Here is a 20,524-nt window from a genome sequence, read left to right as displayed (position 1 = left end):
CAAAGTTTTAAGAGCATAGCAAGGATTTTAAAACATCCAAGAAAGTACAGCATTTAACTCCCCATAGAAAGTAATTGAAAGTTTTCCAGCTAACAACACTTCTGAAATATTAACTTCAAGTGATGAACTTAAAAATGTAAATATATTTTAGGATTAACAACAACTGCTTTTGTTTTTTTACATTTCTATCTTGTACCCTTCTAACCCAACTGAGACAAAAAGGTACGTAAAGAAAACTTATTATAGTTATCACTAACCTTTCACTGTACAAAAAATCCATTGTACAATGAACAGTGCCTGGCTTCTGATTAACAAAGGCATCACAAATGATAATGAAAGACATATTCCTAATCTAATTTATACTGTTATAAATATATATGCACATGTGGAGGGATAATAAAAAGCACTCAAAAGATTACTTAAAGCAAAGGCAATCTCCTACAATAAGAAAGGACTTAACTGTGTAAATGCATTTGAGTACAAACTTATTCTGATATTATTCGAAAGGCATGCTCCTCTCTGTGTAGGCAACCATATTGAGTGGTTACAGTACTTATTTAAGCATTAAACGTATCTAAGGAAAAAAAAAAACCACAGAAATCCTTCTGTTATGCACAGAAATTCTAGCCATGGCAAATAAAGTTTTCAATGCTCAGTTATTTTAATAACTTAACATGTATATCCTCCTGCTTGTAAACCTTGCGTATACCAATCAGTGCTGTATCTAACACCGCCTTCCACATTTATTTATTTCCACATTGTTTTAAACAAAAGACAACCGAGATATTCAGATTTTATTCAGTACAAAATGATAAAGCTAAAAAGACAAATTACCACAAACTTTTTTACTGTTCCCATTTGAGACCTGAGCAATGGATAGCAGTACAAGCAAAGGCGGTTCTGTAAAAGCCTTTCATGACAATTCTCAGTGGAGTATTCCAAAGTCTGCAAAACATTCACATGCATTATTTTCCAAATTTAAGTCAGAAGAAAGAGCAGAGTTTCAAGTCAGTATCTCCGAAATACCGCCTTAGTCCTAACTCCAGCTTTCCTTAAACACAGAGCAGAAAATACTGTCACAACACTGTAGTGTAAAGTGCTATAACGTTGAGCGAGAGACACGTTCATTACTTCCAAGCAGAAGCTTCCAGGTTCTGCTAACGCCACATGCATGTCTTTTGCAAGGCGAGGATTTTGCACAAACGTAATGCACATCCAGGCTTCAAAATATGCAAAAAATGCAAAGACGTTTATACCCTACAGCCTTTGAGCAGAGCAGATACCAAGAGGAAGGTACAGATCACAAATACAGAACAAAATACAGAAACAAATACAGAAATTCTAGACAAATACAGAAATTCTGAAGACAACAACTGTCGCAATCATTGCCAAATTTTCAGTTTACTTTATGGAAGGATACTTTTAACGAGAACCACTTTGATCCACGGCAGTAATTTGCGGTTTCTTAGGTCATGCTGACACCTGGTGGCATACAAGGAAAGACTCTCAAAGCAACAGGGAGTCCTAACACGCGCCCACTCGGCTCCTCCAGACACATGCTGTCTTAACCTCCCCGCACGAGGATTCGGCATTTCTGTTGCTGTAGGACAATCCACTCAACGCTTTCCGAGACCTGCCGTGGAAGCCTTTCCCAGGCTCGCCCTCGAAACAGTGACATCTAGCACATGAACTGCTTGCCCCCAGATAGTTCAATCTTTTGCATAAGCTTCCGTTACTGCAAAACGATTAATTACAAGATAAACTTTCCCTCCATATAAACTTTTCAACCATCCCCATCCCTATGAAAGGAATGGACAGCACCATCCCCATCCCTGAGGGCAAATGCCTGAAACGATGACAAATGACGTGCCAATACTGGGGACCGACTGCACGACGAGTAGAGCCCCAGTGCACGAGCTCGCGGGGCGAGCAGCGCCTCGGGCTTGCAGTACTCGAGGCCCAACACAGAGCTGTGCCGCAGCTCTGTTACATAGTCCGGAATAACCCGGCCAGGAACTTTTTCCTGGTTAAAAACCTCTTGGCTACGCAGCCTCAGGACCATTCCTCGGCCCACTCTCATCTGTGGAGGCGCTCAGACGCTGCGCTAATTACAATTGCCCAGCGTTCCTTTAACGGCTCTTTCCCCACCAGCGCTGCCTGCCGCAAGCAGGTTGAAGCAAAGAAGCCATTAAAAAAAGCTGTTAAAAAAAGCGAACAGACTCGTAAATAAAGTTGGCGTGGCAGCCGTGATGTTTGCCTGGGTATGGATACCAATAAGACAATCAGCATGTTTAACCAGATAATTGATACTCTGAAGAGCCACTATATCCAAAGTTTCAAGCATTTTAAGTACGTAAACAGCAATCAAGAAAAGCTGCTAACATAAAGTGACCTTAATTGCTAAAAACACGGCTGATGCAGAACTAGAGAAGATGTTTTTCTAAGTTAGCATATCCTATTGCAAGAACGCGTGGGTCTGAAAGGCTGTCTGTTTACTAGACAAGTGATGGAAATAATTTACCCTCATTCTCCATAAGCCTTACTTGGCTTATAACTCCAGGTCACAACAGCAAACTAGTATATTTTAACATCATTCACATGCTGTTTTAAGCGTATCAACATGAAACTGATCTCACAAATATTTAAACATAGTGCACAACTTAATATTTTCCTTAGCTCAGTATAAAAACAAGAACTTGCCAAAGAATATTGTGTTTATTGAAGACTAGTGAGGTAAATAGTCCTCCTGGTTTGGGTTTATTTACATTAAAAAGGCCTCGGAATACTGGATTATTTTTTCTAATTCATATTTTAGTGGTAACACACATGGAGCATGTACACAATTTAGGCACAGAACAAAAGCCTTCAGACAGTTTTGAAGAGTCGCCTTGAGAGAACAACCTAAGAAGGGGCCATAAGACTTAAAAATAAATAAATAAATAAATAAAGTAAGTAAGTAAGTAAAAAGTCATCCACAAAACAAATTTAATTTTAGGATGTACTAGCTCTTAGAAATAGCTGGCAGCCTTTATTTGATTTATTTCTGCATTTTGTCATAGATGATTAATCTACTACAGCAATAATTCTTGCTAATAAATTAGGACATACAGAAATGCAACTCCATATAGTAGTTTACATATAATAAACCTAAAAGATCCTCAGCCTATCAATTCCACAACCATTTGCTACATACAGGGACAACCTTTTCCTGCAGGAGACCACTAAAATATCCAGCAGGTTTACAAGTGAAAAATAATCTTCAATACTTCACCCAGAAGCAAACCATGAAGTCATGCAGCAAGCATGAACTGTTTTGTTTTGCATCTGACACGGAAGATGACAGTTAAGACAATCAAGTCCATTGCAGAGCATTGATTCTTCACTAAGTACCCAATCATAAACCAAAGAGGATTAGCCCACCATTAACCCACTCGGAAGGTAAACAGTTTTCTGCTTTTATGAAAATATGAAGACTTTATATATGAAGCCAGCTAAAGTCATAATGAGATTTCCCTGAAGGCCCATCTTACCGGGAATATTAACTTCATCATTTATATAGGCTAAAAGATAAAAACTGTTGACAAATATAACCAACTATAAAATGACGGCAGGAAAATCTTAAGTGTAAACAGTGTATTGCTACTTTAAAAAACAAAAAGAAAAAGAAGTTGGGGTTTTTTTTCAGTTTTCAATTCTGGAAATAAACCAACTTCTCCTCTAAGAACAAACAAATCCACAACACAAGACCCTATTGGAGTGGAAAAGTCTTCCCAGAGTGATGTCGTGTTTCTATCCTGCAGATGCAATTAAAAAGTGTTACTCTAAGTCACAACACAAAAGTAAAAAGAAAAAGAAAATAACAATACACAAAAAACGCTTATTAAAGGTCTCATCCTGCCCCTCCTCAACCCAACAGCAAGGGAACGGCAGCTCCTCTGTGCAGGACTCCCCCTGCAGACTTCAGCCACCACTTGCAACTGACAACCAACATTTCGCTTCCTCCCTGTCTCCTTTCTCACATCGCAACATAATTTTTTATTGCTCTGTTCCCACCCAAAAATGACAGTGTACAACCAAACCACTCCAAAGGCTTGAGTGGCAGGTTTTCTCACTGTTGAGAATGTTGAACTGGCATATTTTCTTTTCAGCGTCCAACTAATCAGTTTGCTTTTCTAATACTTTTAATGCTTTATTTTCATACTAGAAATTTGTAAATAAAGTCAAAATAATTCTCCAGGTCCTTCTCTGCAGAGCTACTTTCCAGCAGATCAGCCCCCAGCCTGTACTGATGCATGGGGTTATTTCTCCCCAGGTGCAGGACCCCGCACTTGCATTTGCTGAACTTCATTAGGTTCCTCTCCACCCAACTCTCCAGCCTGTCCAGGTCCCTCTGAATGGCAGCACAGCCCTCTGGTGTATCAGCCATTCCTCCCAGTTTTGCATCATCAGCAAACTTGCTGAGGATGCACTCTGTCCCTTCATCCAGGCCACTGATGAGTAAGTTGAACAGGACCAGACCCAGTAGTGATCCTTGGGGTGTATCGCTAGTTACTGCCTCCAACTAGACTTTGCACCACTGATCACAACCCTCTGAGCCCTGCCATCCAGCCAGTTCTCAATCCACCTCGCTGTCTGTTCATCTAACCCATACTTCCTGAGCTTGCCTATGAGGATGTCACTGTCTTTTGACCATGCCAAAACCTTACTGCAGTCAAGCTAGACTCTCCTGTCATCTACCCAGCCAGTCATTCCATCATAGAAGGCTATCAGGTTGGTTAAACATGACTTCCCCTTTGTGAGTCCGTGCTGACTCCTCCTGATCACCTTCTTGTCCTGCATGTGCTTGGAAATACTATCCAGGAGGAGCTGTTCCATCACTTTTCCAGGGATGGAGGTGAGGCTGACAGGCCTGTAGTTTCCTGGCTCCTCCTCCTTGCCCTTTTTGAAAATTCAAGTGACATTTGCTTTCTTCCAGTCCTCAGGCACCTCTCCAGTACACCATGGCCTTTCAAAGATGACAGAGAGTGGCCTTGAAATGACAAGGGCCAGCTCCCTCAACACTCGAGATGTATCCCATCACGGCCCATGGATCTTCCGTATGTCCAGTTTGCTTAAATGAACCCTAATCTGATCCCTCTTCACCAAGAGTAAGACTTCTTTGCTCCAGACTCCAACAGAGAAACTTTCTTGAACACAAGGGGTGAAAATTCCTCAAAAGCAAGGGAGCCATTTTCTAGAAAGCTGCAGTGAAGTTTCCTAAAAGCAAAGGGGGCAGGATTTCTTAGAAAGCAGCAGTGAAATTTCCCAAAAGCAAAGGGGAAATTTCTTAAAAGCATAAAGTGGAATTCCTAGAAAGCAAGAGGACGTTACTAAGAAAGCAAGAGGGACATTTTCTAGAAAGCAATGGGGGGAGGGGAGGAGAATCACTAAAAAGCAACAAGGGGAATTTTACCTCCCCCCCCCCAAAAAAAGGGGGATAATTCCAAAAGATTGTAGAGGAAATTTCCTACAAAGTCAAGGAGAAATTTCCCAGAAAGCCACAGCAGACATTCCTAGGAAATGAAACGGTAATTTTTCTGGAAAGCCATAGGGAAATTCCTTTCAAACAACAGTGAAAAATCCTACAAATCACAGAATCACAGAATCACAGAATCGTTTAGGTTGGATGGGACCTCTGGAGATCATCTAGTCCAACCTCCCTGCTCAAGCAGGGTCACCTAGAGCATATTGCCCAGGATCACATCCAGACGGGTTTTGAATATCTCCAGCGAAGGAGACTCCTCTACCTCTCTGGGCAACCTGTGCCAGTGCTCTGTCACCCTCACAGGGAAGAAGTTTTTTCTCAGGTTCAGATGGAACTTCCTGTGGTTCAGTTTCTGCCCGTTGCCGCTTGTCCTGTTGCTGGGCACCACGGAGAAGAGGCTGGCCTCATCCTCTTGACACTCCCCCTTCAGATACTTGTACACGTTGATGAGATCGCCTCTCAATCTTCTCTTCTCCAGGCTGAACAGGCCCAGCTCTTGCAGTCTTTCTTCCTAGGAGAGGTGCTCCAGCCCTCTAATCATCTTGGTAGCCCTCCCCTGGACTCTCTCCAGGAGTGCCATGTCTCTCTTGGACTGGGGAGCCCAGAACTGGACACAGTACTCCAGGTGAGGCCTCCCCAGGGCTGAGGAGAGGGGCAGGATCACCTCCCTCCACCTGCTGGCTGCACTCTGCCTAATGCACCCCAGGATCCCATTGGCCTTCTTGGCCACAAGGGCCCATTGCTGGCTCATGTTTAACTTGTTGTCCACCAGCACTCCCAGGTCCTTCTCTGCAGAGCTACTTTCCAGCAGGTCAGTCCCCAGCCTGTCCTGCTGCATGGGATTATTCCTGCCTAGGTGCAGGACCTTGCACTTGCCTTTGCTGAACTTCAGGAGGTTCCTCTCCGCCCACCTCTCCAGCCTGTCCAGGTCCCTCGGAATGACAGCACAGCCTTCTGCTGTGTTAGCCTCTCCCCCCAGTTTAGGATCATCAGCAAACTTGCTGAGGGTGCACTCTGTCCCTTCCTCCAGGTCATTGATGAATATATTGAACAAGACCGGACCCAGGACTGACCCCTGGGGGACACCACTAGCCACAGGCCTCCAACTTGACTCTGCGCCATTCACCACAACCCTCTGAGCTCAGCCATCCAGCCAGTTCTCAATCCACCTCACTGTCCACACTTCCTGAGCTTACCTAAGAGGATGTGATGGGAGACAGTGTCCAAAGCCTTGCTGAAGTCCAGGGAGACAACATCCACTGCTCTGCCCTCATCTACCCAGCCAGTCATTCCATCAGAGAAGGCTTTCAGATTGGTCAAGCATGATTTCCCTTGGGTGAAGCCGTGCTGGCTACTCCGGATCACCTTCTTGTCCTCCACATGCTTAGTGAGGACCTCCAGGAGGAGCTGTTCCATCACCTTGCCAGGGATGGAGGTGAGGCTGACAGGCCTGGAGTTTCCTGGCTCCTCCTTCTTGCCCTTTTTGAAGACTGGCGTGACATTGGCTTTCTCCCAGTCCTCAGGCACCTCTCCTGATCTCCAGGACCTTTCCAAGATGATGGAGAGTGGCCTAGCGATAACATCCGCCAGCTCCCTCAGCACTCGTGGGTGCATCCCATCGGGGCCCATGGATTTATGGATGTCAAGTTTGGACAAAAGATCTCTAACCCGATCCTCCTCAACCAAGGGAGAGTCTTCCTTTCTCCAGACTTCCTCTCCTGTCTCCAAGGTCTGGAATTCCTCAGGACTGGCCTTAGCAGTGAAGACTGAAACAAAGGCAGCATTCAGCAACTCTGCCTTCTCTGTATCCTTTGTCACCAGGGCACCCGCCCCATTCAGCAGCGGGCCCACGTTTTCCCTAGTCTTCCTTTTGCTATTGATGTCTTTGAAGAAGGCCTTCTTGTTGTCCTTGACACCCCTTGCCCAAATGGGCCTTAGCCTTCCTTGTCGCATCCCTGCACACTCTGACAACGTCCCTGTATTCCTCCCAAGGGGCCTGTCCCCTTTTCCACATTCTGTACACTTCCTTCTTCTGCTGGAGTTTTGCCAGGAGTTCCTTGCTCATCCAGGCAGGTCTCCTGGCCGCTTTGCTCGACTTCTTCCTCAGAGGGATGCACTGCTCTTGAGCCTGGAGGAGGTGATGCTTGAATATTAACCAGCTTTCTTGGACCCCTCTTCCTTCTAGGGCCCTACCCCAGGAGATTCCCCTGAGTAGGTCCCTGAAGAGGCCAAAGTTAGCTCTCCTGAAGTCCAGCGTTGCAATCCTACTCATTGCCCTGCTCCCTCCTCGCAGGATCCTGAACTCCACCATCTCACGGTCACTGCAGCCAAGGCTGCCCCCAACCTTCACCTCTCCAACTAGACCTTCTTTGTTTGTTAGTACAAGGTCTAGCATTGCACCTCTCCTTGTTGGCGTCTCCACCACCTGAGTCAAGAAATTATCATCAGTGCTCTGCAGGAACCTCTTTGACTGGTTGTGCCTGGCTGTGCTGTCTTGCCAACAGATGTCAGGGTGGTTGAAGTCTCCCATGAGAACCAGGGCCTGTGATCGTGTGGCTACTTCCAGCTGTCGGTTGAAGGCCTCATCTATGGCTTCCTCCTGGTCAGGTGGCCTGTAGTAGACCCCCACAACAGTGTCACCCATGTTAGCCTGCCCTTTAATCCTTGCTCATAGGCTCTCAACTTGCTCTTCATCCACCCCGAGGCAGAGCTCCACACATTCTAGTTGCTCCCTCACATAAAGAGCAACTCCACCACCTCGCCTGCCTGGCCTGTCTTTCCAAAAAAGCACATAGCCATGCATGACAGCATCCCAGTCATGTGAACTATCCCACCATGTCTCTGTCACTGCAATGAGATCATGGCCCTGCGACCGCACACAGATCTCTAACTCTTCCTGCTTATTCCCCATGCTGCGTGCATTGGTATACAGGCATTTCAGAGAGCCAGTCAAGCACGCAGGCTTCCCAGAAGAGGTGCAAGAGGATCCTCCATAGCCATGTTGCATGCTGTCTCCCCTGGTTGTATGCACCCGCTGGAGGCATCCTGACTTGAGCGGTGTTTTACTGACTCTCCTGCCACTATACCACTCCCCTTCCCCCATCTTGCCTAGTTTAAAGCCCTCCTTACCAGGCTGGCCAATCTGTTGGCAAAGACACGCGTGCCCCGCTTGGTAAGGTGGATCCCATCTCTCCCCATCAGCTGTTGATCTTCAAACAGGGTCCCATGGTCATAGAAACCAAAGCCCTGTTGCCAACACCAGCGGCGCAGCCAGCTGTTAACTTGGAAAACTCGTCTACTCCTCCTCCTCCTGTCCTTCCCCCTCACAGGCAAAATTGGAAAAATTTCTCAGAAGAGGAGAGTGAAATTTCCTTGAGAGCAAAGGAAGATTCCTAGAAAGCAATAGCGAAAATTTCCTGGAAAGCAAACAGAAAATTTCTTGAAAAAGCAACGGGGGAGGGAAAGGAAGGGGTTCCTATAAGTCAATAAGTAGAACTTCCTAGAAAGCAATAGGAAAATTTACTGGAAAGCAAGGGGAAAATTCCCTTGAAAGCCAAACTAAAAGTTACTTAGAAAACAAAAAGGGAAATTCATGAAAAGTAATGGAAGATTTCCAAGAAAGCATGGGGAAATTTCCTAGAAAGCATAGGAAGATTTCTTAGAAGCATGGGAGAATTCCTAGAAAGTAAGAACAAGTTCCCAAGAAAGCAAGGTGGGGAGGGGGTCATTTTCTATACAGCTATGGGGGGGGGGGGAAATCATTAAAAAGCAATAAGGGGGGAATTACTGGAAAGCAAAGGAGAAAATTCCTAGAGAACAAATTCCCTAGAAAGCTACAGTGAATATTCCTATGAAGCGAAATGGGAAGTTTCCCGGAAAGTTAATAGGCAAATTCCTAGACTGCAAGGCGAAAACGTCCTTCAAAACAACAGTGAAATTTTCTAGCAAGTATAAGGGGAAATTGCTGGAAAGCAAGGGAGTGACACAACTTAATACCGCCTGTGTTAAAATTAATTGCCTTCCAGTATTCCAGTTGTGGGCCTGAGAAGATCACTTCAACATCTGGGACAGAGACACAGCTCCAGGAGGAATAGTAAAAGAATGCAAGATTTCCCCTACTTTAAGGTATGTTAAAATACCAGGAAAGGGAGGGTCACTGCAAGTGAGCATGTGGTCTGTGCTATGTCTCTCCACGTGTGTACACACAAGCTAACTAGAAAGAATACACAGAGAAATATATACCAATGACAACGAGAACACCTTGTATCTGCCCTCACATTGCTAAATGTGTAAAAAAAGGTTTCAGGGCAGTTTTTTCAATAGTGTCTTCCAAATTAAGTTCAAGTTACTCAGCTCGTTGAGAAGCCTGAAAGATGATTCCATCTTTCATGATGGAGTCTTTCACGGATGACTCACTGTGTATGCATAATTACATATGGAAGCAGTAGCTGATAGCAAGGGACTTCTTAAATCTCACAAAGATCTAACAAGATCATATAGCTGGAATCTGAACTAAACAAATTCAACCTTCAAAAAAAAATCTTACCAGTAATGTAGTAATGGTAATTAAAGAGTGGAAAAGCTTATAAGGGCAAGCTTTAGACCAATTCGTTGGTGCCTTTACAAGATTAGATCTCTCTCCAACAGATAGAAATTTTATTCAGATTCTGAATCACATTTTACAGACTGCATATGCAGAGTCCAGGTGGACCATCATGGCAGTCCAATCTGGTCTTCAAATCCCCTTTCTGCATGGGCTCCTTCTTTATGTTGCCCTTAACATATTCATACTATTTGTAACAGTACCATTAAGAAAATATCATGTTTTAGAGCATCAGACAACCTGCAAGACCAAGAAACAAACATCTTTATATTCCCCTCCCACTAATTCTCCTTTGATGATACATTATTTTTCTTGCTTGGTATTCTACCATCCTGCTCTAAAGAAAAAGGGATTGGGCAGATCCTCAATAAACAAAATACAGCACTCCTGGAAAGACAGATCAGAACGCCAGGGCAGCATGGGGAATGCTCTGGGGCACACGGCTGGTGTGCCTCCTTTACGTGGACAGGAAAAAACGCAAACCAGATTTGGGTAACTAGGAAGGAACGTCCAAAAGAAATTTCCTTTGCTTTTCTGATGTCATATACGGATAGGTAAAATAGGGTCAAACAACACGGCAGGAAAACCAATCAATCAATTACATAACATTGCCAGTGGCATTTCACGTGACTTTATGCATCTAGAAGTCAGGCATCTCTTCCGCTGAAAAGCAGTACCACAAAGAGAATATGTAAGTCAGTCCTTAACTGATATGTCTCTTGCTTTGACATCCGCTAGGGACAAAACACAGGCAGCTTGCTTTAACAGAACATGCAGCTTCTAAAGTTAGCCCTCAGAACTGCCGCTTTTCCAGGCAGAAATGTACAGAACATCAACTGAAGACAACATTGAAATGAAAATATGTTAAGTCTGATGAGAAAAATTTCCTGTTGGAGAGTTCTTACATTGCTTATTGAGCAAGAGAAGTGGTTGCTAACACAAAGAAAATTCCCAGATACCAGTGACTGCAAAAATGCGTATTATATACTAATAGTGAAAATCTGCAGTTTGGTATGGCATAATAAATAAACAGATATTTAAACATACAAAATCCACAGATTAGATTTTACGCAAGCAATCTTATACAGGTAAGAGCATCTTTCATTTTCTGCTTCTGAAGAAAATCTAAACTTTGAACCACCTCCCCAGCTACAAAATGCACTATTTTTTGTATTTCTCTACCTCAGAGACAAAGAGTAATAAAGTCGTAAGCATGGGAAAATCCTTAGGTAGTCATTCTTCTACGACAACCTTTGAACAGAATAAAACCTAACTTAGAAAATCTTCTGATAGGCATTACGGATCTCTCAATATTTGCTTAGTCTCAGACATCTCCTCCAGTCTAAATTCCTAACATTATCAAATAATTTGACACTGCATTATTTCAAAGCAGGTTTGGCTTCTAATCCTGCTCTGGGGCAGTGGATCCTTGCAGCTAAGGATACAAAGACAGGCACAAACTACAGCTACCACAATGGACACTAGGAAAACAGATTTTTGAGTGTGAGGATAACAGCATTTCTGCGGAAGCACGTTTCCCAGCGGGTATTTGCAATATACTACAAGTCACGTGAACATTAAATAACAGTATTATTCAAGATAAAATGGGTGTTTAAAACTAGGATTTAATGCAAGTTACAGAGCTTAATTCCATTCCTCCAGTTCACAGATGCAATTCACATAGGCTTCCGTCAGAACTGTAAACATGTATTGGAGGTGTAAGAAGTATTCTTAAGAAATTATTACTCCAAATCAAAGTTGCAAATGGTTTCAAAGAATTATGATGTTGGTATATTAGTCACTGAGTTAGAGAGACAAACAAATTTCTTGACTTCACATCAAGCTAATTTATTAATGATGTTCACATACAATGATTCCCTCTTTGGTAACTGTAAAAATACTGACTAAAAGCAATAGTGCAGTGAAACAGGCAAGACAGACATTGCTTTTTCAGAGGTATCAAAAATTGGTTTAGCTTTTAAATAATCTTCAGTCAGAACACAAATTGCAATTGCTACGAAGTTAAAGAAAAACATATTTTCAGAAGATGCATTCCAGGAAAACGGAGCAGGTTGATTCAGCACTTAGACAGTTTAGTCTTTCAAAAAGTATTTTATTTTTGTAGCACTTAAGTTCTTCTGTACAATCATTACAAAGTATCATTGGAGTATTTTTTAATTCAGACAATGATATGAACATCACATATTCTAATCTATGGAAAATGTGTATAAGCCTGATCCACATCTCTTTTTAAGTGGCAAGAGTTCGTGTTAGAAGGATGAACAATAAATGGTGCATTCAATGAAGTCCTACATGCATTTTTATATTCAAAAGAATATCCTAAAATAGTTTCAATGCAAGCAGCATAGGAAGAGGCATCAAAAGATGACTGAAAGTGATGACAAAAGATTGTACCTCTTCAAGTTCTCAATACAGATGACCAAGAAAAAAAAAAAAGTTACTTCTGCAAACACTTCCTTTTTTCATATTCAGTTCCTATCTCTGCTTCACCTAGATCGCTCCTTTACATATAAATTCATAACCGTAACACTATATGGTGTTCCTACACTTGCAGATAATTCCTTTGGTATATGCAATACTTTGTTAATACTAACACTTTATTCCGTGTCTGACTAAATACATTTCAACCGTTATATAAGCTCCGTTCATTGAACAAGCTAATTTTACTCCATAAGAGTTATAAATTTCCATTCAGAAACAGAAAACGTTTGCAGACTTAGAAAGCTAAAACAGACTTTCTAAACAAGCACATCCTAGATCTTGCAACAAAAATCCAGAGCTTGTAGAAAACTATAGCATGAAAAGGCCTGTTACTACAAATTGCCATTTACGGTAGCTCTTCTCTGGTTGATGGCTAATTGCCAATATGAAATCTACAGCAACAGAGTTCAGTCACAGGCAGTATCATCGTCTGGCACCAGCATCACATGCTTCCCTCTTCTCTGCATCTTCAGAACTGGAACAACTGGCAGGAGGAATTCCCTCATCGCTGTCATCCAGAGACTCCACCACTGCTGGAATAGCGTTCACTCTCAGTATATCTAAAAAGAGAAGGTAGTCCTGGAGACAAGCTGGTAATGGCAATTCACGGATAAACTGGTCAGATCGTAGATGTTCGCTCTTTAAAATGGACCGGATCTCAAGACGACAGAGATGAGACAAGGAAGGAATGAACACTGAAAAATTGAAAAAAACACATCAAACAGTAAACAGAACCATGGGATCACATTGCCTATAGTAGGTCCCTGAGTTAGACAGATCCCATTTGAAAACCCTACATTTGTATCAGATAATTAAGCAGAATTACTGGTTGCAAAGGACACTTGTCTGCTATAGAATCAGCATTTTGGAATTTCTGTACCATCACTATAAAAAAAGAAGTTATCTTAAACTTCTCAAAACAAATTGTCAAAGACACACTTTATCCTTAATCAGAAAGTTTCATCCAACCAGCCTAAAAGAACAAGTTGCTTGGGAAGAAAGGAGCCCATGTCAGGTTACAAGAAATGAAAAATAAGCAAGTCTAGTAAATCAAGCAACAGTAAAAAAGGTAACATAACACTTTTAGAATAAGTATTAAATGACAGCACGATTCATCTATTATTGTTCAAGTTATTGTTATTTTAAGTTGACTTCTCATAATGAATTAAGACCTGCCAAGACTCCTAACTACGTTTTTATACAGCACATTTATAAATCACGTTAGTTTGTATGCTTTAATGTGAAATGAGAAATTAGTCCTCTGGAACCTTTTCTCTTCCCCTCTTGTGAATATTCATATCAATCATAGGAACATATATATTCCAAGCTTATTTCAAGTCAATACCCAACAGTCGAGTAGTTGTACTGGCACAACACAACTTCTAAGTTCCTCCATAAAATTTCTCTTTATAATAGACATATTCTTCATGCTCACTACAATCTATGGAACAAGAGGGACTGTACCTGGACTAAGAGAGAGCACCTTCAATGCACTTGCACTTAATATACCGCATTTTAAACTATTATATAATACCAAAGGTTCATATCATATCTAACATTTTGTTAAATAATTTGATCAAAGATAGCCACTCTGCTAAGATACAATAAACATGTCTGTAAAAGTACATTCATTGAAAACCAAACTTTCATATTGTGGAGTAGCTTATTCCTGATACAAGCCTCAAACTTTGGGCTCAGATATGACCAGAGGGACAACACTAACATCAGCCGCGTGACAGTAAGCTAGCAAAACTCCACTAGACTGAATCCTCCAAAAGGACTTGCGTCCTTCCACTCCCACCTGCTGCTCTCGGCTTCTTTACACAAAAGTCACATTTCTCACTACCTTCTAATAAGTCTCTTGTTGGAGACCAGCACTCCCAGCCTCCGTTCTCATTTACCAAGAAACCTTTTCTACACCCCTCCGCCAGTGCAGAGCAGCTGGAGTCACCTGGAACAACCTTACACCTTTAACATCTGGTGGGTTTAAACCGGAACAGACATACTAGGCCAAGCCTTGCTCCGGTCTCAACAGGAACGTACCTAAGACATTACATCACGTTCTCTCTAAAAGTACCATGAAGCGGCAGGCCAGAGACACAGTCAAGCTTCGGGACTTTGAGGAAGTTGATTTAAATTTGACTGCAGGAAGAACAAAGGCAGGCTAGTTAAAAAAGGGAGGCTTGCTTAAAACTGACCTACAAAAGAGATCCCGGTTGCTTTAGGTGTTGTGAGCGAGACCTAATAAAAAAGAACACAGACTGAACTAAAGCTGAGGCAGATTTAAAGGCATTAAAGGAGTCAGTAGACCAGGCTCTCTGCCAACAGCATTCAAGGGCAGAGAGACAATCAAATCGGCAAAAGGAAGGTGTCGGCGCTAAAACTCAGGCAAGGAGAGCCTGGCTATGACAGCAGGTCAAATAAGAAGGAAAGAAAACAGAGGAAGAACATCAGAAGTAGCAGAGGGGACAGCTTCCGCCTTTTTGTGAACGGACAAAGAGGCAAGGGATGGAAGAAAAGGCTAACGTAATTAACAAAGGACTCAGGTGCAGACGTTACGTCATGTCTGCCGGCCGACAGGAAAGTAAAAAACAATTCCTCATCAGAGTTTAGCATAACCTTTTCATTATTAAAAGGCGGTATTTCATTTTCTTGTTTGTCTATTTAGCAACTGACAATCACACACTGTTACCTTTGCTATCCCTTCCCCTCACTGAGTGGTCTGCGGCTACGTGGCTTCCATAAGCAATTCGATGACCTTTATTTCAAGAACAGGAGGGCAGCAGAGCAACAAGAGCATTTATAAAAGACAAGAGCGCGCGTATTTGGGAGCTTTAACTGGGAAAGCAAAACTGCAAGCACGTCCCCGAAGCTGGGAGAGGGTCGGCCTGAAGCCCCTTCCCCCTCGGACCACACTCGACCAGCTCCCATCTCGGTGGACAAGGTATTTGGCGTTGACCGTAGCAACTAGTCAAAAAGAAATGGCAGAAGAGGAGGAGGGAAGCAGCTGCAGAAGGCCACTGTAACTAATCCCCAAAGGAGAATACCAGCTACGATAGTGATGGAAGAACGTTGACTGTGGCAACAGCCATCACGATGGCTCATACGAAACCCGAGTCACATATTACTTAGCAGTGGGCCAGAAATAAGGACAAAAACAATGATCTAAAACTAAGAAAACAAGAGTCCTAAGACACTACACCAGACATTACCAAAAAACCCACACATCGGAGCAAAGAGCAGAGCACGTGCTAGGAGCCAAGAATAAACTAACTGTCTTTAATAGATATTCTCCCTTGAAAAGCGCCTCTGTGGTTTTCTGTGTTTGCTTTTGTAACGCACAAGCCTGGCATTACATGCTTCTCGGAACCTGCCAGCGCTAGAAACCACTCTGGTGCCCCCAAACTCTTCTGGAACTGCTTCTAAAAAGGCTTCTAAAAGCCTGGAACTAACAATCCAGAGGCTCCAAAATATTTCTGAAGCTCTGGACCCCTGGAGGAAGGGTGCATAATGTTTATCTGCAAGCAGTAATAGTCAGAACTGCAGTTCCTGGCACGTAATTTCTTTTCTTTGTGGAACAGTAACCCCTACCTACTGCCATCACTTTAATGATATACAATTTAGTACAGTCTCTTGGGGGGGGAGGCAGGGAAGCAAAAACCAAAACCGCTTTAACAATCAGGAGAGCTTGGTGGCATTCTCATCGCAAACAAAATACAAGGCATGAATTATACCTGATCTGACTTCAGCAAGAACATGTTGGTGTTGCTACAGAGGCCAAAGCACCCCTCGTGCACCTGACTAACAGCGCATAATCACGCTCACAGAAACCGAGGCCTGGTCTTTTTTTCAGATTAACGTCTTTTGTAATGAGTAACTGAATACAATATTGCATATAGGAACTGCATAATATATACTGCACACTCAATATTCTGTAATTGCTGCAGATAAGCCTTGGCTACTTTCCTGCGTTAAACAAGGGAACTAATGCTGGAACTCCGAGCGGCAAACACCAAGTCATACAACTCACCAACACAATACCGAGTTGTCAGCAAGAAGCATCAGGTAATACTACTTCTTTCAATTATAAATCAAAACCGCGGCATTTTAGCACATTCTCACCAATAAAAATGCGGCTCCTTATGATGATCTCCAAAAAGCAATAAAGCCTACTGCACTTTTATCCTTCTGAGGTGGCTTTCAACTGAAAAGGCAGTAGCTTTCCCAGCTATACATCTTAGCTCCACGCTACCATCACAATGCCCAGCTTTTAACTTTATGCACTATATTCACTACTCCTACAAAACAATTCAATTTATTTCTATTTGCAGTCAGAAACGTGTAAGGGTTTTGAAAAGCAGTGTTTGCTTCAGGGCTTTGATTCTCACTTATTTCATTCATAGAATGAAGCAGAACTCGCCTTCTTGGAAAACTCTTCTGGTGCAGACTCTAGTGCCTGCAAGCCACAAGCTTTACTTATGCAAGCAACACTTACTTATGATTAAAACAGGCATCACATTCCAGAAACACAAAGAGAACATCACCACTCTTCCAAGGGTTACCTTCCATGCACTGACCACAAGGTGAGCAATCACAGAAGACCTTGCTGCTTCTGTGTGACCAGGGGTGAGCACCTGGACCACACTCCATTAGCTGGGATGCTTGCTAGCTCCAGGCACCCGCTGAAGCAGATACACTGGGTAGCTCTGGAGGGGCCAAGACAGGAACATCAGTGCCAGCGATGCTCCACGACCAGGGAGCAGTGTGGGACCTGAGCCGATTGCCTGCAAAGCCAGCTATGCCCAGCTCTCTAGCTTGCTGGAGTACCCTCACTCGCCAGGGGTCACTGGTTTCCCACCATAAATTTGGTGTGCCAGGGACACACTTTGCCTGGAGGTATGAGCACCAGTTCTTGAACTTTTCCACATGAGCCCTTCATTCGTAATTTCCTGTGCTCTGTCACACGGGCAGCTTATCTCAGTCCAAGTACTTAGTACTTTTCAAGTGGGAATACCTGTACCTCAGCACAACAGCTGGCTGGCTAACCCCAATTACTGTTGGGTGAAAGAATGGGAAAATTTTTACTGTTTTCTTCCCCCCTCTCCTCTCTGCCTTCTCTCTTTGTGTTTCATTACTGCGTACAAGCTCATTGTGCAAGGATATAGCTGCTTGTCTGCTCTAATTTTAGTAGGACTACCAAGGAAGGTTCCCAAAAATGTGGGGAGTAGCAACCGTCCACCACATACTTACTTCTCATGGAATATACGTTTTTTTAAAATATTACCTGCAGATTTCTCTCATGGCTTTTAGCTAGCACAGAGAAGGACTTGCACACAAAGCAAAATGAATGTATATATAGCTGCAGAATAGTTGGGGTTGGAAGTGACCTCTGGAGATCCTCTGGTCCAACCTCCCCATGCTCAAGCAGGGTCAGCTAGTGCTAGTTGCCCAGCTGGACGTAGGTCGAGTCAGGTTTGGGATATCTCCAAACGGATGGAGACTCCACAACCTCTCTGGGCAACCTGTTCCAGGGTTCAATCACTTTCACTGTAAAGAACTGTTTCCTTGTGTTCAAGTGGAACCCTTACTCTTCAAATGTTTCTTATCACATCTGTAAAATACAAAAGTAAGGACACATCTACCACATTTCTTTGTCCTAAACTAAATTTAGAACGCACATATTCATAACAGGTAACTGTCCTACATCATATACTGAGTTAGATTTTTTACTTAAAAAGGCAGAAGAGTACAAGGACCTTAGCCACCACTACAACACAAGTGTATCAATCAAAGGAAAAGAAATGTCACCAAGTAAAACCTTTTTTTACTCCAAAGAAGATATGCTAATTAGTATTAAATATAATGTTCCAAAGAAAGTCTTATTTATTAACATTAACACAATGTACACATTTTAAATATATTACAGCCCCTTTCAAAGAAGAATTTATTTAAAATTGAGTCAGTAACAAAGACATTTGAGTACCATTTCTCAATAACATAATACTCAGGTCATGTTGCAAAGTCTATCTGTTAAAGCTGCTTTTCTAGAGGGGGAACATGGCAAACACAGGTGTTCATGGACAACCAATTATTGAATATATTTTGGCTGACTGTAGCCAGTCCACAGTCTTCCAGTTCCTCACCCCATCAAAGCTCTTAGAATAGAACTTAGAGCATGTGTTCATATGCATATTCGCACAGCCTTGTTTATAACTGCATGATCCTGTTACCTTCAACCTTACGGGTGCTCTTAAAAGAGGGTCTCAGTTACTTTGCATCGCATTTAACATGCTGCTCACATTAATTTGAAGTGGCGACATTACTCCATATTAAAAAGACCTGCTTAGAACCTGCTCACTATTGTGTTGAATAATACCATGAGTGAAATTCATTCAAATATGTTTTTGTCTCTAAGTACTATTTCTGCTCCCCAGTATCTGAACATGTGATTTCTATTGACTAGTTGACCTTCTCTTGCCATCATGCATTAGCACAAAGAGCCGTTTCCCACTTACATCCTGGAAAACGCTATACACAGAGATTTCTTTTCTTTTTTCTAAATTCTATTGCTTACCAAAATGACTGTTTGGAATCCAAGTGGAGCTCTCCTTGTAGTCCGAAAGGTTTCGTTCTACAGCTGGAGGAAGTCTCTTCCAGTTCGTGAACTCCAGAACGAAATTAAGGGCATCCTCGTGCACAGAGTAAATCCTACATAACAATTCCATAAATTATATCATTTTACACAATAGCATAAAAAATATAATAGGAAAAATACAAAGAATGCTTTATTATTCTCTAACAAATCCTGAACTACCTACATCCTAAGCACAGAAACAGGAAACCACCAAGAGAAATCCAAAGTAGTTTTGACAGCATAATCTATGACTAATGACTAATGACATTATATCTTCCTCTATTACTTTTTAGAAGTTAGACTGGAAGAAAAAGTACCTGCTTTGAAATTTATAAGCCTCAGTAATAGGCAGACTTCTCCTCTTCATTCATTTCTTGTGCCATTTCTATCTAATTTTAATGAAGTCTCCTGTTACCAAGGCATTATAAGCTTTTCCATCACATTTGGAGAAAGAAAGTCATACCAAATATATTTAGCTACATTTTTTTTTAAACAACATAGAACTCACAAGTGTTTCAAATGCTCCTTCCACCCGAGATTGCATTTGTGCATATTCAGAAATCAGTATGATTTACATTTCAAACCTTTACAGTGTATGAAGAAATTTTAACAATAGCTTAACTGGATAAGTGGGTAGCACAGCAGGTACAAGTAACTGTTTTCATATTACGTATGATGAAAAGCCATGCAATTTTACAGAATAATTTCCTGGCTAGATGCAAACACTCCTAAATTTTCATCTGAATGGAAAAATAGATGCTCTAAACACAGGAAAAATAGCAGAATGAGCGTTTTCAGTACATATGCTTTTTCAAGAGATTCATGTCAAAGGTTATTTTATGCCCTTTCTACGTTTTCTTTCACAGTCAACAATATGCACAAATGCAATTTGCTCTTATTTTCTTGTTGTTTTCCAGGAGGAAATAGTTCATATTGATTTTTTATAAGTTTAACTTCAATTTTGTAGATTATGCTACAATAAACACTATTTTAAAAAACAGGCATTTAAACAAAGCAAGCATTCTTTCTAAAAAGCATTATCTACCATATAAATGTATAACGAGATTAGCTCACTGACTGAATTGCAATTTTGTAGTATGCTCACTCTTCTAATCACTCTCAGTCTTCTACGTATACACAGGACCTACAGAATCGCACCTACACCAGCCTTTACGCACGTTCCCCTACCTACTGCTTAGAAAGCCATGGATGGCAATGCATAACAGAATTTCACTAAACCAAAAATGAATGCAATTGAAAC

General features: G+C 42.0%; 1 protein-coding gene across 22 annotated transcripts in view; it reads right to left on the bottom strand.

Moving 5' to 3' along the window:
* Positions 1-11,950: 11,950 nt before the first annotated feature.
* Positions 11,951-20,524, bottom strand: part of ASB3 (ankyrin repeat and SOCS box containing 3) — a 59,342-nt gene continuing 50,768 nt past the window's right edge. For 18 of the 22 annotated variants that reach the window (XM_068939974.1, XM_068939965.1, XM_068939970.1 and 15 more), the window contains 2 exons: positions 19,204-19,337; positions 11,951-13,324 (listed from right to left, as the gene is read on the bottom strand). In XM_068939974.1, coding sequence (XP_068796075.1) covers positions 13,053-13,324; positions 19,204-19,337 — 406 coding nt within the window. In that variant the 3' untranslated portion in view covers positions 11,951-13,052. Of the gene's footprint in view, positions 13,325-17,913; positions 18,241-19,203; positions 19,338-20,524 lie in introns of all 22 variants that reach the window. The other 4 variants (XR_011140451.1, XR_011140452.1, XR_011140450.1 and 1 more) reach the window with 1 other exon arrangement.

The sequence above is a fragment of the Struthio camelus genome, chromosome 3, assembly GCF_040807025.1.
Source record: "Struthio camelus isolate bStrCam1 chromosome 3, bStrCam1.hap1, whole genome shotgun sequence".
Lineage (NCBI taxonomy): Eukaryota > Metazoa > Chordata > Aves > Struthioniformes > Struthionidae > Struthio > Struthio camelus.
This window is presented reverse-complemented; position numbering and strand designations above follow the sequence as displayed.